General features: G+C 42.1%; 1 protein-coding gene and 1 long non-coding RNA gene across 2 annotated transcripts; both read left to right on the forward strand.

Moving 5' to 3' along the window:
* The first annotated feature begins 642 nt into the window (after positions 1-642).
* On the forward strand, positions 643-2487 carry LOC310797235. Its single transcript, XR_014553719.1, has 4 exons — positions 643-909; positions 1041-1134; positions 1240-1392; positions 2115-2487. It is a non-coding gene; the product is annotated as an uncharacterized lncRNA (long non-coding RNA).
* Positions 2488-3667: 1180 nt separating this feature from the next.
* Positions 3668-24863, forward strand: miga1 (mitoguardin 1). The gene is made up of 16 exons (XM_083658857.1): positions 3668-3700; positions 5567-5734; positions 9353-9524; positions 11301-11422; positions 11587-11719; positions 12380-12516; positions 13096-13219; positions 15145-15245; positions 18686-18801; positions 18950-19022; positions 19274-19360; positions 19505-19603; positions 21031-21165; positions 22219-22272; positions 22642-22758; positions 22904-24863. The coding sequence occupies exons 2-16, from the start codon at positions 5636-5638 to the stop codon at positions 23120-23122; spliced, it is 1788 nt and encodes a 595-aa protein (XP_083514983.1). The 5' UTR covers positions 3668-3700; positions 5567-5635; the 3' UTR covers positions 23123-24863.
* Positions 24864-25003: the final 140 nt, after the last annotated feature.

Consider the following 25003-nt stretch of genomic DNA (forward strand, 5'->3'; position numbering starts at 1 on the left):
AGTCTCCCATGACAGTGCAGAGACTGTGTCACTTATTGTTCTTTTAAAGTCAACTTAAAATCTTGGTTGAGAGACAATCAAGTGTGCGACCATACCCTATAACATCCTGACGTGCTTTGTTTTATGTTTTGTATCGTTATCCCCTATTATTGTATGTGATTTCTATTGATTTTATGAAGTGTGCGGCACTACAGGTAGCTACAGTGTCTGCTGTTCCTGTTCAAATGTATTTTATGTATTCATACCTGACCAGGGACTACGGTTGAAAACTAGCCAAACTGGCACATTTACAGAAATGTTTATTAATGTGCACTGTCCCTGTAATTTTAAACCCAATAAATGAAATGAAATGAAATGAAACTTTGTTGTCCAGCCAAGGCAGGACATTTGTCATTGAACATCAACAGCCTCAGGACATCACATCACATAAATTACTGTAGTTTATTGACTATAGATTGCATTTGGAATATTTGTAGATCTTTTTCCCTCGCCAGGGGTAGGCTACTCTAGCCAAATCTAGTTAGATATCAATCTTCTCTATTTGTGTCTAAGTAACTAGTTAGCTAATGTTAGATTAAAATGAACTTGGAAACCTTGTTATCAGTAATCTGCATAATGAGAAACTCATACACACATAAAAGTAACAGCAGGTACTGATATAAACAGTCAATTCCTGTCTATGCCTGTGTGTTTATGTTTGTATGTTTTTACTATCTAATGTGTGTTTGTTTATTGCTGTAAGTATAATATAGTCTACTGTACATAATTTCAGATGGCATTATGAAACAACAAGGCTATGGCAGGTGACACTGAGTGGCTCTCTACTGGGGCGTCTGGTATGGCCATCCAGTGAGGGAAACAGGCCTGCTCCTTGCCCCCAAAAAAGAGAGATGGCATGACCTTTATAAGGTAAGATTATATGGCTTATCCATGGTCAAGTGAACAACATGACCCTAACACAATACACTGTAACATCAGGTACAGTATGTGATGGTACATGTATGTGAGTCCAGTTAAGGTATGTGCATTGTGTGTTTCAGACTGCCACAGCCAGGTATCTGCACAGCTCAGGGATTACTGAAGTATCCCAGCAAGATGGAGCAAGGTGACCCTCTACTCCAAGCAGGGCTTCAGGTAGGACCTCACCTTCACACACTCATGCCTCTTTGGCCAACAAGGTGAAATAGTCATATTTAATTTCACTGGGACTTATTTTTCCCTCTGTGTATCTTTCTCAAGGTGAGCACCTACACTCCAGACAGCGTGTCCCAGGCATTGGAGTATCTGAAGGAGCTCCTGATCGTCATCCAGCACCACAACCACATCTTGTCTGCACGGGCACACATCCCACCTGCTACAGCGAGCGTGGACCAGCCTGCAGGACTCCTGACAGTGAGTACCTGATTGTGTCTCCTGTCCAGATTGTGTTAAAAACATTTTATACAACCTCACACAGACAAGACTCAAGTCATTACTATTGCTTCAGACAAAATCATTTCCAAGGTTGCTCAGTGTTCAACTGTATGGTCTAATCTTAGAAATCTTGGTGTTATTTTGATCAGGCTATGTCCTTTGATCAAGTTAAGTCATTGTCCTGTACCATTGGGCATCAAGAGTGTTTAAACACCAGGTGCAGTGCTGGGAAGAGGAGCACTCCTAGAGCGTCCTTACCATAGAGAATGAATTGCAGAAAGGTGCTGGCAGCTCAAACAGACGTTCCCTGTGGACACAGCTGCTTAGTCCAGCACGACATGTCACATCACATCCATCTTAGCTTCCTTACATTGGCTTCCATCACGTTTAAGGTTCTTGTAATCACTTATGAAGCCCTGCATGGTCAGGCACCTGTGTAAATCTGTGACCTGATCCATCCCTACATCACCAGTCAATGTGACTGCTCTGTGAAAGGTGCTATATAAATAAACGTTACTTTCTTAGTGAATTAGCCTACTTAGCTGGATTCAATTTACACCTGGCATTAAAACAGGTCCAGGATCTACATCAAAAATGTGATTCATCCTGTTTAATCCATGCCAACTATGTCTCTTTTCATCTATCATCTACAACGTGTATCTATGAGTCTGATGTGTCCCATGTTTGTGTTTTCCCTACAGTGGTGAAGTGTCAGTGTGGTGTCTGCAGAGCCTGCTCGCCTCCAACACAACCCACCATCATCAAGACCTGGGCCCAGGAGCTGCTGACGCCAGCATGATGGCAGCGTGCAGATGCCAGCTTTTTGCACACCACACACACTCGACACTGATCAACTGACACTGACAAAGTTACACTCACCACACACACTCGACACTGATCAACACAAAGTTACACTCACACTGACCCTTTCTGAGGCTGCCTTTGGATGTGTCAGCTCCTGCTCTCTAGCTGTGATTGGACACTCTGGGGTCAGACAAGTGAACTCTCATTCAAAGGACCCTCTCTGCCTCTTTTCTTCTTTTTCTTCTTTTGATTGCTGTTTATTATTATTCATTGTCCACTGTGTTCTTTATTTGATTTAGATTGCACATTGTCTAATCGTTTTGTTTTTGTAAATGATTAATTTATTTGAAATGTATTCTCTCTTCGTGTCTTTGATAATAGCCTACCATGATATTTAAATCTACTACATAATAAATTATAGCCAATACGTTTTATACTTGACTGAATGACCAATAAAGTGCTCAAATCAGTTATCACTCATTCAATCATTACTTTCAACTTGTCTTTAGGGCATTACCCACTTTTGAGATAGCCTAAAAAAACAAAATATTTAAAGTGCATACTTTCTTTCCCTATTACAATAATAAAGACCCAGTTTTAAAACCATGCATTGCATATTTACTAACATGCTTGAGGTGGTAAACCTGTCTCTTCCATTTTACATAAGTAGCCTAATGTGATGGTGCATTAAAAGTTGATCAAAATCACATTATAGATTAATTAGATTTGAGTTCCAGTACACCAGTTCCAGTCGGGAGAGCGTTAGACTGAAGATCTAAAAGTCCCTGGTTCGATCCCGGGTTTCGGCAGCGACCAGCTGGTCTTTTGATTATAGGCTACCAAATATCACCACGAAACAGATGCTGCAGACAACACGCACACAGCACTGCAAGCAAGTTTTCCTACACAGCATAATATTATTTTCAGCTTTATTCATTTTTGTCAGAATTGTGTTGTAACCATTTGTTTGGGAGATGGAGCTGCAATGTGAGTCAGATCAGAACCTTTGAAAAATGCTGGGCACTTGGTGGTTGGTGGTGGAGCTCTACTGAAACCAGGGGGTGCAGTGATGCATTTGAGCCAGTAGATGGGACAATGCGTACATCTTTCATCGCACGCACGCACACGCGCACACACGCACGAGCACGCACGCACGCACATACGCACACACGCACGCACGTGCACGAGCACGTTGAGGAAGCCGCTAATCAGACGCTAATCAGACGGAGAGTTTAATCTTTCAAAAGCCAATGAAATCACCACGTCAAATATGTTTATTTCAAAAGCCAATCACATCGCCAGGTCAAAATGTCAAAAGCCAATCGCATTGTTACTGCGCTTGGCTAGCGCTTGGCTAGCCTGCGTCTCTTCTGCGCCAATCAGAGGCAGAGATGGGCGGATCATGCCTTCGCCGTCCTGTGTACAAATATCGCTCCCGGCGAACAACAGGAGAGGGAAGCCGTCGTGAAGGAGAGCTCAACATGTAATGACCGTTCAACCTTCAATTTTATATAACGTTACATTTCAGTAGGAGCTAGCTACTGAATCGCCATTTTGGATACGTTCATTTGTTTCACTGTGTAATTCGCGCTCGTTTGACAAGTCTAACAAATGTAACAGGTTACACAGCTAGCCAATAGTAGGCCTAGCATGCTTAGCTAACTAGCAATAGCTGTTCAGGTAGTGCTGATTCCTTGCTTTATGTTTATCGTATGCTAAATCTGATTACCAGTTTGTTTCAGAGGCTTTTGCTGTTGTCAGTGATGGCAGTATACGTTACTTGTGGTCTAAAATGCACATGGTGTTAGTTAAAGCCTTTAATAGTTAGGCTATTGCATTATTGGGACGTATTCTTGCCATTTTGTTAAAGTATAACGTTGTTGTGCCAATATTATTGTTGCTTATTTATTTGTCATGTCAGCCTAATCTATACGTTTAACCAATAGGTTACGCTGTCTGTATCTGGAAATTTCAAAGAATGCCATCCTTGAGATGCCATACATCAGGATTGGCATAGATCAATTGAGGCCATTTACACCTGCCATTAACATGAGTTTTCTGTCATCAGATTGTGCTTGACCACTTGAAAGTACACATGTAAACGCCCCCAAGACACATTGAAGACGGATTGCAATCTGATCGGCCAAACCACCTCAGGAGGTGGTCAGGGACGCATTGTGTACACATTGAACACAAGTGTAAATGCAATGTGTCCTCTCAATTCGCATACAGTTGCTGTTTGCGGGTTGAGAGGACACATTGAATTTACACTTGTGTTCAATGTGGTCACAATGCGTCCCTGACCAGTGACCACCTTGGCCAATCTGCTCGCAAACCATCTTCAATGTGTCTTGGGGGCATTTACACCTGTACTTTCAAGTGGTCAAGCACTATCCGATTGCAATCTGATCACAGAAAATGCATGTTAGTGCCAGGTGTAAATTACCTCATTGTTTACTTTGTCCATTTAGATTACTTTTCTCATTTCAGATTGGAAATCAGTCAGCAGGTAGAGCTTAGAATTGACTTCAAGTGACACATTAAAATGTGTCTCTATTGGACACCTCTTTAGATAAAGTTGAGGAAACGCATCAATGCTGTTGAATTACCGTAATTGCACTGAGTTGACTTCAATCTCTTTGCATTCAGTACACGTTCTGCCCTTGTTGGAATATCTAAATCAATTCAAATCTGTTGAATTGAATTGTAACGTCTGAAAAAATCTAAATGTATTTCTGAGTGGTTGGGTTCCTCCATAGAAACGTTGGACTACTATGCACAACATCTAACAGTGTTATGAGTCGTGCAAGTCCTTACTGTTTGAGAAAGATTCAATCTCAGCTCAGATGGAGCCTCACTCAACTTCAAAACAGGATAATCAGTCATGTGATGGACCACAAGTGCCTTTCAACTAAATTGGATGTTGCCTGCTTTCATGTCAGCTGGACACGCAGGGGCTTAGATGCCGTGCTGTAGTAGGTGACACTGCCTGTGTTTTAAGATGGTTGTTAGAAAGGCTCGTCGTTTGCAGAAAGACAAAGCCTTTAATTCACGTTTCCTGACAGCTACCAGGTTTCAAGCATGATATGTTCTGTTGGGTTGTATTTCTTGTCTGTGGCCGGTTCTTGATAACTGACTTTCACAATTCACAAACCTGCCAGCCAGTCAGTGTCAGTGTTTTTTTCATGCTAAGTATACAGCATGAATAAAATGTTTTCTGTAACATGCAGGGTTTTGTAAGAGTCCTTTTATTGTTTCTACTTGAATGTATGTCAGAGGCTTTATGTAGCCATGCCTCTCTGTCCCCGCCCCTGCCCTGCATGTCAGTCATTCCTGTCGTTTTCTGCAGCTCCAGCACTTCCAGAGCAGAATGGTGACGGGGACAGTAGAGTTGCCAGGTCATGGATAGACTGCCACAATGACACATGAGACACTCGCAAGCTCCCAGCTGTCCGTCAAGGTGGCTGCCCTGCGCATCGTCGACCTGCCCCTCTCCGTATACAACTCCCTGGCACAGGTGAGGAGGACATGCTTATTAATGAATTACTTTTCATTTATTTTTCTTCTTACTTTTGGGGTCACGAAAGTGGAAACGTGTGTGTAGAGTTCATTTGCAAAAACGGATATCTGTATTTTTTTTTATCAGAAAAACAATTATATAAATAAAGGTGTTAAAATACTGGTAGTAAATTGAAAAATAGTAAATATCGGCAGCTGAAGCTGTGGCCATGGCTTCAAGCAGCTGCCCGTGACAATTACTGAAAAACACACCCCAAGTAGCAGGTGGCCCCGTCGCACCAAGTCTCTATGGTAATTTTTTATACAAGTACGATTCATACCGGTTTAAATAAACAATTTGATAGTATTTCCAATCTTTGCTGAGCAAGAATTTGGTGCAAAAGGAACTTGTTCCATATAAATTAGACACATGTCCCAAATATACGCCGCCAGCTGTTGAATTCACTGATTGAAGTAAATAAAAGCTGTTACCTGCAGCTGTATAACACTTTGTTTAGAAATAAATTTTGGACGTTCTTCTCTCTTAAGCAATTGATTGTGGCCTCTACACTGTGATTTTTATTTAATAATTATATTATTGATTATTATTTTCTAGTAACTGTTCAGCTCTACTACTGACACTCACTTTGTAGTGTAGGGAGTGCGTGGGCAGAGTTTGTGGCTGGAGTCATGTAGCGCCTTACTGATCAGGTGGAATCTGGTGGGAACACGCATGGCATTGTAGCAGGCTATAAAGGCAGCGACAACTAGGAGAGCTCTAGCACGTTTTTTTTATAATCAGTATCCCCTCCCATTCACTAGCCAAGTCAATATTATGGCTGTTGTCATAGCTCTATACTTGCCATTTATATCATCTGGAGTTGGTGGAAATGTGCAGCAGTGGTGTCTTGTTGTGTATATACCGGTAATCCTCCTAATCATTCATTGTAGCTATCTGGATTTGGAAAAGCTACACACGCTACATGCTACAAAGCCCAGAACTGTTATGTCATCACACTAGGCTCGCTTTTGATTTGTGTGTGCTCAGGCTTTTGCGTCCTCAAGTGAACTCCGTTATCTGGCAGGAAATGTATCTCTTCAAGTGTTTGATACAGTTGTGTTTGATACAGTTGTGCTTGATAGTTACGTTTGATACAGTTACGTTTGATACAGTTGTGTTTGATACAGTTGTTTGATACAGTTGCATTTGATACAGTTGCGTTTGATACAGTTGCATTTGATACAGTTGTGTTTGATACAGTTGTGTTTGATACAGTTGCATTTGATACAGTTGTGTTTGATACAGTTGTGTTTGATACAGTTGCATTTGATACAGTTGCATTTGATACAGTTGCATTTGATACAGTTGCATTTGATACAGTTGCATTTGATACAGTTGCATTTGATACAGTTGTGTTTGATACAGTTGCATTTGATACAGTTGCATTTGATACAGTTGCATTTGATACAGTTGCATTTGATACAGTTGCGTTTGATACAGTTGCATTTGATACAGTTGTGTTTGATACAGTTGTGTTTGATACAGTTGCATTTGATACAGTTGCGTTTGATACAGTTGTGTTTGATACAGTTGTGTTTGATACAGTTGCATTTGATACAGTTGCATTTGATACAGTTGCATTTGATACAGTTGTGTTTGATACAGTTGCATTTGATACAGTTGCATTTGATACAGTTGCGTTTGATACAGTTGCATTTGATACAGTTGCATTTGATACAGTTGCATTTGATACAGTTGCATTTGATACAGTTGCGTTTGATACAGTTGCATTTGATACAGTTGTGTTTGATACAGTTGTGTTTGATACAGTTGCATTTGATACAGTTGTGTTTGATACAGTTGTGTTTGATACAGTTGCATTTGATACAGTTGTGTTTGATACAGTTGTTTGATACAGTTGCATTTGATACAGTTGCGTTTGATACAGTTGCGTTTGATACAGTTGTTTGATACAGTTGTTTGATACAGTTGCATTTGATACAGTTGCGTTTGATACAGTTGTTTGATACAGTTGCATTTGATACAGTTGCATTTGATACAGTTGCATTTGATACAGTTGTGTTTGATACAGTTGTGTTTGATACAGTTGTGTTTGATACAGTTGTGTTTGATACAGTTGGTTGCAGGACTTTATCTTCCACATTTTGTGCTATTTACTCAACTCATCATTGTGGTTTAGTGGAGATAATATTGACACAGCATTCTGAGGGTAGGAAATGAAAGGAACCCACCCATAAACTGCTAATCTGTGATGTCCAATGCTCTCCAGCTGTTGTTTTGTTATCGTTTACATTTCTTTGGTGAACCTGTTTTGCCTGAATGCCTTTTGACAACCCCCAGAGAACTGTTATGAACTTGCTGCATTGAGCTGTGTGGGGTTTTCCGTGTAGCTGGAGAGATCGATGGCAATAGCATAGCAAGAGAGCAAGTATTTCCAGTTGTGCCCCTTACTCGAAAATCAACATGTCTTGTGTGGCTGCATTGCAGTCTGGCCTATTGTGTCTAATGAAGTGGGTGGAGAAATTGTTCTCTGCCTCTTCTACGACGATGGCTTTCTCCCTGTTTGATTGTTGAGCTTCAGTGTAAAAGAGCAGCTAAAAGAAGCCCTCGCTCTTTGGTTCTGAGGGACGAGCACCAAAAGCTGACCATTGATATTTGAGGAACTCTGTTGTAGCAGACCTGGAACCTGTCAACGATCATACGCCACATCATTTACCTTTGGTTAGTTTGTACTAGGAATAAGAGAAGGACCCCTAACAAAATGAGCCCAGAAATGGAAGGTATATGGCAAATAGGGGTGGGACAAAATATCGATACTCACGGTATCGCGATATTTCCACTTGCGATACGTTATCGATACACTGGCACCAAGTATCGATATGTTTATTTAATTTTTTTTTTTTTTTTTTTTTTTAAATAAACAGGCTAAAATATGCTGTGTGTGGTAGTTGAAACATAGTTTCAAGTTGACGTTTATTTATGTTTGTAGTTGAAACAAAAACATAAATACTGTAGGCTACATGAATGGAAATGTTTGCTCATTAATATCTACTTTTAGAAATTATATAGGTAGGTAGGTTATATAGGTTTTCTTGTTTTAATAATAATAATAAAAAGACTTAATGTGTAACTTTTCCTCCGTGGTATCGAAAATGTTATGAGTGAGTGAGTGAACTCTGAGAGAGTTCATGTCAATTCTGCTAATACATACATAATACCTGCTTCTTGCCTTTTAGGGGTATTTTTTTCTCTTCAGTTACACAGGTATCGTGATGTATCGTCTTCCAATATATCGATTATCGCAGAATCGCTGTATCGTGATAATATCGTTATCGAGGGCCAAGTATCGTGACCATATCGTATCGTGAGCTACTCAGCGATTCCCACCCCTAATGGCAAATAGCTGATTTTCTTTTACCGTGTTAAAAGTGTTTTATCTATGCTCTTTTTATCCTTTGACTCTGGTCAAATGCTGGTGCATTCAGCTATGGCTCATAAGATTGGCTTCACTACCAGCCTTTTTAGCATGTAAGCAAGCAGCTAGCGTTTAAAAAAGTGAAACAGTGGCAGGTCCATACTAACCCCCCCCCCCCACCCCCCCCCCCCCCCCCCCAGGTGAGTCTCAGCACAAGCACCAAGAAGCTGGTGGCTGCCACGGCCTTCGGTGCCCTCTCCCTCATCTTCCTGGCACGCCACTTCCAGAGGAGGAAGGGCAGGAAGAAGGCCCTCTCACCTCAGTGGGAGCAGGCCGGCTATGAGCTCCTCTCCCCGCTCTCACCAGACAAAGGTAGGACTCCTGCTGAACCAGGGCCCGAAATTAACTTTTTGACCCACCGGCCAGTGGCGGCGGGTAGATGGAAAAAATCTACCCGCCAAGCATATTTCTTACCGGCAAAAAGAAAAACGCATTTTTGTGTCACATATATCCATATATATAATTTTTTTTCAGTACATTTCAAGTAGATAAGGTATTATGTTGAAGAATACACACTTAAATAAGAGGCCAGAGTAAATTTTGAAGCAAATTATTTTAATATATTGATTGATGATTGATTAATCAATACATGTCAAGTCAATCTTATCAATACATGTCAAGTCAATCTTGAGCTTAAATTGTTGTAAAAAAAAAACAACGCAGCTAAAAGTAATAACTGCGACGGTGTCAGTGCACTGCAGACAGCGCACAACTTGGGCTACGCACCTTTCTCTCCCACTCCACACCTGGCACCTGCGTTAGCTCTCCTGCACTCGTTCTCGGCTCCCCTTCGGCTTTATTGGTGGTAAGCATTTTGATTCATCTCCTCATCATACGAGCTCGGCAACAAGCGCGATTGATTCATTGATTGATTCACCCGATGTAGGCTGTCAATTTAGCAGAGGTTAAAAGACGCTTTTTACCTCTGCTAAATTGACGGCTGCATTCCATTCCAGAGTCATGTTTGGTAGCCTATACGGGAGAGCCAGAATGAAACAGTCTCACAAAGCACTCGTGTTAGCCAGCTGCGCACCAAAACACACATGATAACTATTATCTCCTCATATATACTGTATCATACGAGTGTCGGCAACAAGTGCGAGCGATTGATTCATTGATTTATTCGCCTGACGTAGGCTGTCAATTTGCCTCAGCTAAATTGACGACTGCATTTCATTCCAGAGTCACGTTTCGTAGCCTATACGGGAGAGCCAGAATGAAACAGCCTCACGAAGCACTCATGTTAGCCGGCTACACACAGTTTTAATATTACATGACGACTATTTTGGGACCCGCCACGTGGTGGACAGACGCCAAACCTAAAATCTGCCCGCCATTGGCGGGTGGCAGGCTCTAATTTTGGGCCCTGTGCTGAACCTTCATTTGTTGTGCTTTTACAGCCATTGGATCACTGACCTGTGAACTATTTACCATCTTAGGCTAGTTGTTAGTTTGTGATGTAATCAAAGTGACGGGGGGGCTGGTCCTGTTTGACCTTGCGCTATAAGCAGCAAGCTCCATAAATGTTCATTTAATCTCACGTAAGTAGATTTACCACTGATAAGAGTCCCAAGGAGAAATTGAAAGAAGCGCCAGATTAAATTAAGTCAAATGAGCAGTTGACCTGGGTCCAAAACTAGTTACCTTCTCAGCATTTATTTAAACTAGCTGGTGTGTCTGGTACTTCAAGGAGAATAAAACAAACATTAAAAAGTATTTGTATATGCTATTTGATTGACGTAATTTCTGTAAAAGATGACATATTCCTAAATGTGGGTGAATAGTTGTTTGTGCAGTAAACATTTCTTCTAGGCACTGTAGGCAGGTGACATTTTTTGTTTACTAGCCCTCAGCCACTGAGCCAAAAAGCTACTTTTGGACACTGAGTGGAAGTGGTAGCTACTTTAGTTATAGTTGCAGTATTCAATGGAGCAGAAGCAAAATTGGCAAAAAGCAATTTACATAGTCTTGCTAGTACTATGGTCAAGTTGGCGTGCATGGATTATGCATTGTGTATTCCAGACACATGCTCATGTAGCGTGCGTGAGAGAGTAAACATTAACTCTGTATGCTTGTCTGTCTCTCTAGACAACACCAGCCAACAGAAAATCACCCTCTCCCTCAACTCCAAGACTGGCTACTCCTGCGGTCCAGTGCCCCCTAGAGGAGAATACAGAAAACTGTCTGGGTCGCTGCAGAGCCTCGCTTCGGTAACATAAGCACACTTTTTCCCCCAAGCGTACATTTGTCTGTAGACCTAAGCAGCACAATGCAATAAGTGTGTGAAGAAGGGAAAATGACTGACATGCATTGTGTTTGTTGTGTGATGCTGCTCAAGGTTTGCTGTGTTCTCTTACCTGCTGTCTCCTTCCAGGTAAAAAGCATCAACTCATCCAGCAGCAGTACCTGTGCCAATGAATCCACGTGTTGGGACAGAGCAGGGGACGACGACATGTGCAATGTGGTCAACATACCCGTCACCACACCGGAAAACCTATACCTCATGGGTAAAGAGACGAAACGCATGCCATAACACACATTCTGCCTCTAGAGTCCATTTGTAATCCTGAATGTATGGTGTAATAAATGTGTTAATAATGTAAGAGAAGAGATTTGTTCCACGATGAGATAAACAGCATTTAAAAAAGAGAGAGAACCTTACCCTTAAAGGACCACTTTTGCCGATTTTCAACCAGCTTTGTATCATTACAAAATCGGTAGGATTATGCAAATGACCGAGAGCTCCCGGTCCAAAATCTCCAAATGATGCCCGTTCTGCCATGGTGTCACTATTACGATGTTAAAAATTCTTAATGTGCATATACTACTGATTTTGTAATGATACAAAATGATACAAAGTTGAAAATCGACAAAGTGGCCCTTTAAAAGAGGACTGATAGCACAATATTGTACTTTGTAAATTATTAGATAGATTAGATAAAAGATATATTTCAGGTAGTCACTTCTTGGTTGCATAACATTTTGGTACAGAGCTCTTCAATACTTGATTTATTTTGGAGACTCAGTGTGTGTGTGTGTGTGTGTGTGTGTGTGTGTGTGTGTGTGTGTGTGTGTGTGTGTGTGTGTGTGTGTGTGTGTGTGTGTGTGTGTGTGTGTGTGTGTGTGTGTGTGTGTGTGTGTGTGTGTGTGTGTGTGTGGTGTCCTAGGTATGGAGTTGTTTGAGGAGGCTCTGAGGCGGTGGGAGCAGGCCTTGACGTTCAGCAGCAGGCAGACTGAGGACGATGCCACTTGTGCCTCCGTCAAAACAGGAGCTGGAGACGCCATCGCTGAGGAGAGCATGGAGGTGAAAACCCACACATGACAAAGAGATTTATAGTAGGGGTGCTCCAAAGAAATCGATTCTGAAAGGATCGCGATTCTTAATGCCACGATTCCTGGATCGATTCCAAACTCCCAAGAATCGATTCTTAAAATCTAGTTTGCAAAATGAATTTAGGCCCTGACTGTAATACAGAAGTTGAATTTGAAGTTCAGCATTAATACATTTGTCATTTTTTCTTAGATTTACCTTTGTGTGTTATTGCAATATAAAACTACATACCGTAATTGAGAATCGATTCTAGATTCTGGAATCGAGAATCGTTGGAATCGAGAATCGTTGGAATCGAGAATCGTTGAAATCGAGAATCGATTCTGGAATCGGATCGTGACCCCAGGAATCGGGATCGGATCGTGGCTTAGCCGGATCGGAGCACCCCTAATTTATAGTTACAATTCAGAATTTATTTTGTTATCTATTCTAAATTAAGACCCGAGTTACTAAACATGAACATCAGGAGCATTGGAATCAGAGCATTGTAAGGTGAAGTGTTGTGAGCTTCCTGGATTTCTCACAGTTGATCTTGACTGTTTTGTGTTTCAGGACGTCCTCAGCGACGAGTTCATCCACAAGCTGGAGTCTCTGCTGCAGAGGGCCTATCGCCTCCAGGAGGAGTTTGAGGGAGCGCTGGGCATGTCGGAGCCCTCATCCCACAGCAACAGCCAGGGTGAGTCTGCTTACACACACACACACACACACACACACACACACACACACACACACACACACACACACACACACACACACACACACACACACACACACACTTAAAGGTTTCTGTACATAATTTTTATTCATCAAAAATCCTTAATGGAACAAATTCACATTTCAAAAACTGTTTCTGTAACTTATCCAGACCTAGAAAACCGTTTTCAAATTCTATGACTGCCAGCTTTAACACGTTCAGTGCCAGCGACGCCATATGGCGTCATTAGAAATTTACCGTACAGTGCCAGCGACGCCAAATGGCGTCATAACTCCAAATTGTTTTTTTGACGGGGGGGGGTGTCGATCTAAGCTTCTTACGTCGCCTCTAACAATATTGTAGCTATTGGAGGTCGATAACCTATTTTACAAACCCATTAGGTGGCGACAGCACTCTCCTGATCAGAGAAAAAGGAGCCAAACACACAGAAATAGTCACTGGGGAAAATGAGGAAATCGCATCGCATCCGTCCGTATGCATCGACGTGCCTCCATAAACGAGCACAACGCCAGCTGTGCCCCCAGCAGCAGCATCCGCTGTCACAACTGAGCACCTCCATGTACGCTGCAACAGCACATTCACATAATCAGCCTTATTATTCCGAACTGGAAGCATGCCAGCCCGTGACAAACACACGCGGAACCAAAAAGCTGAATGTCGCGCACCATTCACTGTGTGTGCGCAGCAAACTCAGCAGAGACTGAGAGCCACCAGACACATAAGACACACCCAGGAGGCGTGTGCAGTTGAGGGGGGGGGGGGGGGGGGAGCACGCAGAGCAGCAGAGCAGCATACACTTCACCCAGACAGACCCAGACATCAGAAAATTAGCTTCAGAGTCAGTGATGTGCTTGAAATGTTTAATTTCACAAAAGGCTCATTATCTCAGCTCGTAGAAAAAAAGGGATGTTTTTGCTTCAATCAAGCTATCTTCTCCGGCTCATAACTAAAGAACGGAAAATGGGATCAATAAACTTTTTTTTGCAGGTGATAGAAGAGAGTCTCATCGTTATTTGTGCGTGTTCAGTGTTTACATAGTAATTATTAAAAAAATTATATGACTGTTTTAAAATGCATTGCGGCCTATGTGGCACAGCAAGCAACCTTTTGCCCAAGGGCCGTGGCACTCAAAGTGTTAAGTTGAAGCTCTGCTCCATCATTCCTGCCTGTATCACTAAACCTGCTGGATTATTAATCTTACAGGTCTAGGGCACCTTTCTTTTCCGCTTGTTAAGGTCAACAAACCGTTTTACACAATAAAATAAAATGTCAGCACTTATTTCAATATATTTTTTAAACCTAATTTAATGTCAGGGCATTTCATTGATGCACAAAAAAGTTGCCAGCCGCTTCTTTTCACCCGACAGCGGGGAGCTTCACTGGCAGGACGTAGCACGTGGGAGGATCACACTATTCCCACCCGCCCTGAACAGGCGCCCCGACCGACCAGAGGAGGCGCTAGTGCAGTGACCAGGACACACCCTCATACCAGCTTCCCACCCACAGACACAGCCAATTGTGCCTATATGGACGCCTGACCAAGCCGGAGGTAACACGGGCACCGCAAACCTGCGACCCCCGTGTTGGTAGGCAGGGAATCTACCGCTACACTACCCGGACACCCATACAATCCTTTTAAATGAATCCTGCTTACACCTCCACCTGAAACCGTGGCTTAATGTGTCTATTGCATTTAATATTAATAGGGATTCATTGTCTCGCTCAAGGATAACTCATCAAGGTAGATGCTTGTCAATACAGCAGTGTACACCCAGGTCTTCTTGGTTTACACCACCCTGCTGCCCAATTAATTATTTGTAACTAGTTATTTGCGTCTATTTGTTCCCGCCGGCATGTTTATGGTTTATGGTTACTCCCTTTCTCAGATAAAATGGCAGACATTTTGTCCAGAGAGGAGCTGGACGACGCCTGTCTGAGAGACAGCATAAGCATCGCCTCCACTGACTCCTTTGTGTCTGCTGCTGAGGTAAGAGCGTCATTCAATCAAACTCCTCCAGGGGTTTCTGCTTCCAATGTTTTTTTGTACGATTTTCCCACGTCCTTTCTGTGAGTTTGCATGTTCTCCCTGTGTTCATGTGGGTTTTCTCCAGTTTCCTCCCACCGTCAAAAAGACATGTATGTATGTTAGGGTTAATACTCTTATCGGTGCCCCTGACCAAGGCAATGGCAAAGGCAAAGAGCTGGAGTTGGTCGCCGGGTGCTGCACTGCGGCTGCCCACTGCTCGTAGTTCTAGGAAGGTTCCTAGTAGAGGATGGGTCAAATGCAGAGGATGAATTTCCCCATGGGGATAAATAAAGGATAACTTAACTTAACTTAACTTAACTAATGTGCAGTTTTCACCTAGTATCAGCTCAATTTATACCTCACAGAAATCACACACACACACACACACACACACACACACACACACTTAAAAAGGGTAGTAACAGTACTTTCTACACATCATTACAATTTTCCCAACACACATTCTAGTCGATGATGGTGTCATGTCGGCGATCTAGGAGTAGAAGCTTCCTGCTATCATTATTGTGCAGCTTTGACTTGTTTGTATCCCGAGGTCTGGACATCAGACTAGGAGAGTACCAAGATAGAACCAGCAGTGAGTGCAGTATATATTTATTATTTAAATGAGAGGCTTCGTAGCCCCATATGAACCTAGGACACTCCCAGTGAGTTGAAGGGAGGCAGGTCAGCAGTGTAATCTCAGCCTGTTTGAACCATCAAACACGGTGGCTAGATCACAGCAGGGGACTTGATTCAAATAACCACGATCCTCCTGAAGGGAAAGCACACCAGTGTTGACCAGCGTTGACCTTATCTCATTTACTCATTAAGAGGCTGTGGGGGCTCGGGCCGTGTATCCAGTGTTACTGCTGTTAATGCTCTTGAGCCAGAACGAACAAGACTACTTAATTATTGATTTGTCAACTCGCTGTTGACGTTGAATTCCTTCAAGGGAACATTTAAGTGTTTAAACCAAGACCTTGTCTCGTCGGCTGCTGCCAGCTGAGGAAGTGTTTGGGTTGGATGTTTCCTGAATTTCAATTACAAAAACACATCTGATGTAATTAACTGTTCTGCTGTTACACTTTGGTGACTCAGTTAAATAGTGATTTTGACCCCCGACCCTGCTCTTTGCCATTTGCTGATGAGCAAGAGTGCCTAACCCTAACCCTAACCCTAACCCTAACCCTAAGGCAGAGCTCTTAGCAGTCAAACTGGGTCAGCGCTCATGCTGAGTGTGAAGGAGTCACTATAAATAGACCTTCAACATTCCTCCATCACTCCACAATATACAGCTTGTTGCTCTGCAGCTGTTTCCAGGAGGCCTCTCGCTGCTGCTTTGGAAAATGTAATTACTACTACTTACGGCTGTAGCTCAGGAGGTAGAGCGGGTCGTCCACTAATCGCTTTGGATAAAAGAGGTCGGTGGTTCGATTCCCGGCTCCTCCAGTCTGCATGTCGAAGTGCCCTTGGGCAAGACACTGAACCCCAAATCGCTCCCGTTGGTGTGCCAGCACCCTGCGTGGCAACGTGCCGCCATCGGTGTGTGAATGGGTGAATGTACCTACTGACTGTAAAGCGCTTTGGATAAAAGCGCTATATAAATGCAGGCCATTTACCATTTACTACTACTGATGCTGCTGCTAATTATTAATATAATACACTCAATCTGTTTTTGTAAATGCCAATAAGAATAAAAAGCCAGACATGAAGTCAGACAAGAATAAGAAAGATGTGATTTAAGAAGGAATAAATTGGGTAAAAACTCCTGAGAGACAATATGGCAGAGAAAGGTGGGGCAGGGAGCTTCAAGTTCAGCCTCTCAGACCCATTGGCACCTACCATGATGCGACACAATTTACTTTGATTAGGATATATTAATGAAGGTCACTCAGAAGAAGACTTATTTCCCCTTTCAAATAATCAACGATAAATGCCAGATTTTGGTGTCAGTCCCTCACACAGTGAGTGCTTCTTTCTCGGTCATCGCACCAACCTTCAACAATCGTACAGAGAGAAATCCATTGGAGAAGAGGCAGGGAGACCAATTTGAGTAAAGAAAACACATTTTACTTTCTACTAACTGGAAAACCTCTGAAGCTGTAAAGCTGTATTGATTTTAATATGCTATTGCTATCACTCTGGTGGTTGTTGAAAGGTACTCTGAGCATCACAGATTGATGATATATAACAATAGAAGTGTCTGAGGATGGATTTCTTTGTGTTTTTTTAATTGTCCATCTCATTGTACGGGACAGAAGATCATCTGTGATGTTGCACAAGATAATACAATTAAACAAAACTATAATGAATAAAGTAGTCTGCAAACATGGCAGAGGAGCAGATTAGTCCAAATGAGGTGAAACACATTGCCTCTTGCTGTGGCAATTGTTTGCAACAGGTTGCAATTAGGTTGTTTTTGTAATTATGCTGTAGTGTAAACTGGTCGTAGTTTATTCCAATGATCCTCGCTGCTTGCCTCCTTGTTCTGCACAGTACATGATGCTAATTGTTTCATGATTTTAGTTTCCATCTGATAGAGAATTAAATTCCACAGCCAAAAGGTAAACAGTGAACCACTTGAAGGAAACCAGTTGAAATGAAATGATGGAGCCAGGAGTCAGAAGAAGTCGTCTGATATGATGTATTGAACATAGATCTTGGCCAAGAGATGCACTCTTGTATATTCACGGATGGATACACAGGCTTACATACATTGAACAGAAACTCAAAGATACTTATAGGACACACATCAGATTACATGTCTTGACGCACATCAGATTACATGTCTTGACGCACACTTGAAGGCTACTCTGTAGACTCAACCTATCTGTCATTCTGGCCCTGTAGAGAGCACCGTGGCATGGTGACAGGGCACAGTGTGCGATAGAGAGGAGCTGCAAATGTATGGTACAAGTTATCTAAATACGTCTGTCTGTGTATGTACACAGGTTATCCAAATATGATGTCTATCTGTGTATGTACACAGGTCATCTAAATATGAAGTATGTCTGTGTCATAACTATATGTAACTAAAATGGAAATGTATATGAATATATTAATAACTAGTGATTGTCCAAATAAAGGCTAATGTGATGTAAATTTTCTCTATCACCATCACACTTTTAGATGTTTTATTACAGAAAGTGTATGAAACCCACGAGCAAAATAGTCCTACATTCTGTCATTGTGTTGGAATTCTAGTGAAAATAAATGATTGCCCTTTTTTCTGGGAACCCCCTCAAGGACCCCTGAGAACCACTGATTTAAATTCCCCCCTTCACCACGTTATTAATAATCATTATTTATCATTGTGATAACAGTGGTAGCAAAATCATGAGTATTATTATTTTGGCCATAAAGCGTATAACTCTTAATTCATCGTCCCTCCTCTGCCTCAGCTGTCAGAACACCGGGAGCTGAGGAGTGTCTTAGCGCTGGGCCATGGCCATCACCCATTCTACGAGGAGGCGCTGCAGATGGCAGAGGATGGCAAGATCTCCTGCAGGGTGCTCCGGTAAGATCTCCAACCCCCCCAGTGTTCAAATACATCATGAAAAGGAGCCTTTAGGCAACAGCCTGTGATGGAGGTGCGAGTAGGTGTCGCTCCGATTTACACTGCCATAAGCTATTTTAATCTGATCTTTTGTCGTTTTCATTCTCAGAACGGAGATGCTGGAGTGTCTTGGAGACACAGACTTCCTGGCCAAGTTGCACTGTGTGCGGCAGGCGTGTCAGGTACGGCCGAGCCTTATGAATAATAGAGGTGTAGTGTAATAACACAAGTTCCCAGTTCCCACTGGTTTTGGGATTTCTGTAATATGGAAATTAAAGCTGTGTACTTCCAGACCGATGTTCCAGACAGGGGAAGTCAGAACATTGTATCAATTATCCAGGTCATGAAATACCAGGGAATTTTACAAGTGGGTCACTGTAATTCACTACTTACAACTAAGAGTCACTATTAAAAGAATATCTATTGTCTCCAGCTCCTTTTGTGTGAGAGGGCAACCAGGACGTTTCTGGCTGACACGGGAAAGAAAATACTGTCTTCCATAATTGTTAAAGCACGAAAGGTAAGAAACACACACACACACACACACACACACACACACACACACACACACACACACACACACACACACATTAGACACAAACTAGAGAGTTAAGATGTCTCTTCCATCACTGCTTCTCCTAACTGGCCGCCGGTTGGTTCCCAGAGCCCAAAGAGATTTGAGGAAGTGTTTGAAGAGATGATTTCCTTCCTGGAGAATACGGAGCACTGGGAAAACACAGAGGTGGAGCTGGCAACACGTGGGGTAAGATGACTTCTTGGACTTGGAACTAACATCATGCACAAGAACTGAGAGGCTGCAACATCTTCTAATCTAGAGACTACCATACACACGACACTGACAAAAAAGAAATAATCTGATGAGTCATGTAAACATCAAACTGAATTTTGTCTATAAAGTGGAGGATGTCATTGTTGCTTTTTATAGAGCTAGAAACGACCATATTTCTGTTTTAGTGATGAAAGCATTCGGTGAGGGGATTGAATTCAACCATAGATACAGTCAATGTCTCATCATAGACACTGGGGTAGCTGGTTGGGGGCGTGGTCAGGCCAGGGTGGGGTAAATCTTCCCGTTCTACCCATTCAGCATAGTTAGCATTTAGCTGCTAGCCCAGCCCAGGCAGACAGGATCGGGGATTCAACAGACGTCTATGTACCTACTCTAGAATCCCCAATCCTTTAGTGTAGAGCCGCAGCACCGTCCTTTGGTGAGTCAGGCCATTGCCCCACTCGCGCGCCAGCCGTAGTAACATTTTGTGGGCGTTCCCACACAGACCGACTGTATAGATATTTCCTCAACAGCTACAACCATGTCACCCCTGAGCAAGGCATGTAAAGGAATAGTTCACCCAAAAATGTAAATGTTATTATCTACTCAGTCGTCATGTCAGTTAAAACACTGGTGTGAAGTTTGTACTGTCTGTCAATATACACAGTAACAACACCTGCGAGTGAGCTGGCGCAGCTCTGTCCAAAACAACTGGAGTGAGTGGAGACCATTTCTTCAGTTTTACAAAAAGGCAAAAAAATGACCATAAAGAAAGTCACGCATTTTTGTAGGCCAACATGTTTACATTTTTCCCACTCACAATTGAGGATTGTTTGTTTGTGTCTGTTTTTTTTTTCATGCGCAGTGTAATGCATGCTCTAGGCCTGCACAGAACCATAATAATGGAAAAACAGTGTGCTTTCCAGCAGGCAGTACGATCGTACAAGCATCAACCACAGCAGGCTGGTGTGCGGAACATCCACGTACCAGCAAGTAGCTTGGTGATTTTCTAAGTGGTGTAGTGGCCAACTCAACACATTAATTATTTTCTTAATCAAATCTAGGGTTGACAGGTGTTTTTAAAATCAGTGTAGTTTCAATCAGTCAATCATGCAGACCCCCCCCATCCCTCCTCCTGGGCACCTAAAGCACTTTCACCAGAACACAGAATGTGTTCACTGGCCAATCAGAATTGAGTATTCAACAGGACAGTGTAATAAATGAGTGTACTGAAAATAACAATTGATGTTATTATGATTATGGTTAAAGTCACCTGTCTGTGGCACCGCACTCACTGCTTTCCTACTAACCATCATTTCAGGAAATTATACTGACCGGAGCGGACTGCCCACTCATTTTATATGATGACAATAATGACATTATTTACTCATCCTCACCAGGTCAAACACTTGAACTTCTATGACATAGTCCTGGACTTCATCCTGATGGACTCATTTGAGGACCTGGAGAATCCACCCATCTCCATCCAGAATATGGTCAACAATCGCTGGCTCAACAGCGCCTTCAAGGAGACTGTGAGTAATCGATGAAAAAAAACTTTTTGGCAGTCCATGATGGATATTTTTTGTTGCTAATTGATCTAATTGCCAGCTGAGTAGAGGACCAAGAGCGTTTGAAATTAAATCACAAAAAATCTTTATTGTGTAATGCTTAGAACTGGGTATTGGTACTCGATATACCTTTAAAGTTTTGCTCGCAGCCAATCAACAGGTGTTTTTCGATTTAATGCGACATGTGATTGTCCCACTAACAGCAGCAGCTACAACCCGTACAGTCTGTGGTGGTGATGAAGTCGAGTACTGTGTATGTGATGGAGTTGAATAAATGAATTAGAAAATGAATGAATGAATTAAGTAGATTTTTTTTATATAGTATTGTATCAGTATCACTATAAGGATACTGGTTAGAGATTTGTTACCCGACCCGCACCCGACGGGACCCCAGACGTTCAGTCCGAGTCTATAAAATAGAATCAGCTTCACAAAACACCCTTAAATATTGTGCTTACGTTTTCCTTCAAATGTTTAACCTTAGGGAGAAGATTTAAGGGTGTTTTGTGCAACCGATTTTATTTTATGGACACCTTAACTCGGACTCTAAGGGAAATCTTAACTTAAGGTGCTTTGTACAACTGGCCCGGGTTTTTAAATAAACAATTAGGACTCGGGTCGGGTAGGGCTTGATTGTCTCGGGCCAGGCTAGGGCCTAAATTTTAGGCCCGTGCAGGTTTGGAATTGGTACTTGTATCGTATTTTATTTTATTATTATTTTTACGACACCCAGCCCTGGTACTGCTTGGAATAATTATGCCGCAATAAAATCCAATTATGAATTACCGGTAAACAGAAAAATAGAAGCTACTACGACCTGCCCTCCCAGTGTCGATAAGACCACACCTCCACATTAGCATATAACAAAATGCAGTGCAAATGAGAAATGCAATTGGGCAGGGAAAAGTATTTTTCTTTTGTTATTGGAATTTGGCCTTTTCAAAGAATTTCACTCTGAATTTCTATTTTTGTTTTGAAGTGACATTTTATAATGATTGATCCATTTGTATTTCACAGGCAGTAGCATCTAGTTGTTGGTCAGTGCTGAAGCAGAAGAGACAACACATGAAGGTACAACTGTGAAACATGAATCTTAAATGAATGATCTTTTAAATATCTTATATATTATAAATATATTTTAATCTCACTCCTTTGCAACACTTTTGTCTCAATCCCAATAAATGAGGGTGAGATTAACTAGTTGGTTAATCATCATGTGATGTATTAGTAAACAAAAATACTAGAAGAGTACAACTCATTTTATATTACTTATACTTGCCGGGGTAGAAATTATATGATCATCCTATTCCCTCATCTGTTTTTGGCATCTTGATGTTTTTTTACAAGAGTAAATGAGTTGTTTGCATATGTTTAATCAACATATGAGCTACCTGAACATACGTACCGTCCCAACCAGTAACCTGTTTATATGCAACTCAGGTGTCTGATGGCTTCATCGCCCACTTCTACACGGTGTGTGAGCAAATCAGTCCTGTCCTGGCCTGGGGCTTCCTGGGGCCCAAGACCTCCCTGCATGACTTGTGCTGCTTCTTCAAGGCAAGTCTCACCACCACCAGCCATGAGAACATGAGTGAAATGCTGATATTTTGCTTCATAAATGACAATACACAACTACTTTAGTGGCACTTGCAAATTCCTACCAGAGAGCATCCCTAACTTGCATGCATGGTGCTTCCTTCAGGACCAGGTGCTGTTCTTACTGAAGGACATCTTTGACGTGGAGAAGGTACGTTACTCGTCGGTGGAGAGCCTGGCGGAGGACATGCTGCACCTGCTGCACCGCCGCTCTGAGCTGCTGCTGGGCTTCCTGGGCTCAGACTCCCTGCGCCACCTCAACGGCTGCGTCTCCCCACAGGTGCAGCTGCTGCCCAACGCCCTCCTGGAGGCAAGGGTGCAGTGAGACTTGGAATGACTGCACGGTGTACCACATGGGCAGGGCTCGCCAAGTTCGATGTGACGAGTACCAGAAACGTCAAGCAGTCATTCATGTGGCATTCTGTGATGGCCAGCTTACCTGACAGACTGACTGGTGTTGATGCTCCACCCATCTGGTACACACAACAGTTTAAACCAAATGCTGCTCAATGGACTTAATTGAAATGGCTATTTCCCTGAGAGGTCTTGAATCCACCACTGCTGTCACCCACAGCAAAGCTCCCAAACTGGACACCATCATCCTCCCATCATGACACTTGTTCATCTGTATTGGAGGGTCCAGGTGAAACTTAGGAGTCTCTGATCTGCATTTCGCACTATAACACCATCTACGATGTTGTCTCCTCCTCTCCCCAACCCCTGTTCACTGTGCCATGGCAATGCATAGTTTTTCTTACTAGAACATCATTTTGATAATTTAACTTGCTGTGAGTGACTTTGTTTTCTTGCAGTAAACATTGTGCTTTGTAAATAGGCAGTTTCAGTGCCGTTGCAGTATGTGTTGGGAAAACACTACTGTTTTACCATAGTATTTATTTTATCTTACTATAAAACTGAATGTGAGATATATATTTTTAGAAGTTGTAGTCGTGCCTGGATGCAACGGTGGATTTGTCATTAACTTCAAATATAGTCTAAATTGTGGACTGTTTAGCCAGTGTTGTATAAGGAACTGTTCACAAGTTATCTGCTGCAAGCTTATCTTGCCTGGAAAACCTTTAAACATAAAGGGAATGAATTGTGAAATGGGTATTGCTCTAGCATTACGTTTAAGGACTTACATGGGATGTTTATGGATTTTTATAAGCCTATCTTTTTTTTATCACTAATCAAGCCCCCTGGTGATGCAGAGAAAGTTTTCATTTCTGATGGTTTGCTTCTGAGAAGTTGGCACTAGTCTACAATTTCTCCTAAATCACTTGACCTAATGGGATAGGCTTCTGAAGACCCTTAACCATCCCTTTTACATCAACACCGGAGGCTGGATCAACTTTATGTAAGATTGGCTTTATTGACCCATTATTGATAGCAGCCATGTGTCTGAAGGTGGAGATCTATGTAGTTGCCAACATGCCTTGTAGTAAAGTTTGTCTTTGCACTAGAATATATCACAAAACCTCATGCAATAATCCTAGGAGGTTCTACACATGCAGCCCAGAAAGCCATGGATCCTATCCTACCTGTACTACACAATTGTATATCGCTATTAAATATTCCTATAGCATTAAATGTCACTAGATACTTGGTTCTTAAACTTGAGCCACTACTTTGACCACCATAAAAAAAAAAAGCGTATAAAGCCTTATCAATGCACATACTTAAGTCTCGTCTTCACTGAATGTTTTATTCATCACCCTGTGGTGTAAAAAAAGGGGGGGGGGGGCTTTCTGCACATCTGTTCAGTTCATCACAGCCATAACAAATGCACATGAAAACTTTCAGCAATATGGCACTTCAGATTATGCAGGACTAAACTTGAAAAGCTATGCTATATACCCGTTTTGGGGGGACATTAACATTTGACTGTCACAAGCAGCAGCTTAAGTTATAGGATCCATTCTCTTATGACTTACATTAGCTAGTTACATTTTTTACTTTATGCTGTCAAGTCATTTTTGCAAAGTTGTGCCACATTAAAGGTGGGCCGCATTTTGGCCACATACAAGGGAAGTCATTTAGCATTGTAAGTTCACCTTGATTTTTGTGCAGATTACGTAAGCAAATAAAGACATGTAATACGAGACTCATGTGGCTGTACTTGTCAAATCTTGGATCAAGCTGAATTCAGTGAAAGTGTTTTCCTTTGGAATGCAAAAGACACAAGTAAACTACATTAGTCCAATTT

Source organism: Poromitra crassiceps (genome assembly GCF_964638095.1).
Source record: "Poromitra crassiceps genome assembly, chromosome: 23".
Taxonomy (NCBI): domain Eukaryota; kingdom Metazoa; phylum Chordata; class Actinopteri; order Beryciformes; family Melamphaidae; genus Poromitra; species Poromitra crassiceps.

Excerpts from the sequence above, each read along its gene's own strand:
- miga1 (XM_083658857.1), top strand. The coding sequence starts at position 5,636 with ATGACACATGAGACACTCGCAAGCTCCCAGCTGTCCGTCAAGGTGGCT. Across the intron at positions 11,720-12,379 it reads GGAAAACCTATACCTCATGG|GTATGGAGTTGTTTGAGGAG; the intron begins GTAAAGAGACGA and ends GTGGTGTCCTAG. Across the intron at positions 18,802-18,949 it reads ATCTCCTGCAGGGTGCTCCG|AACGGAGATGCTGGAGTGTC; the intron begins GTAAGATCTCCA and ends TTTCATTCTCAG.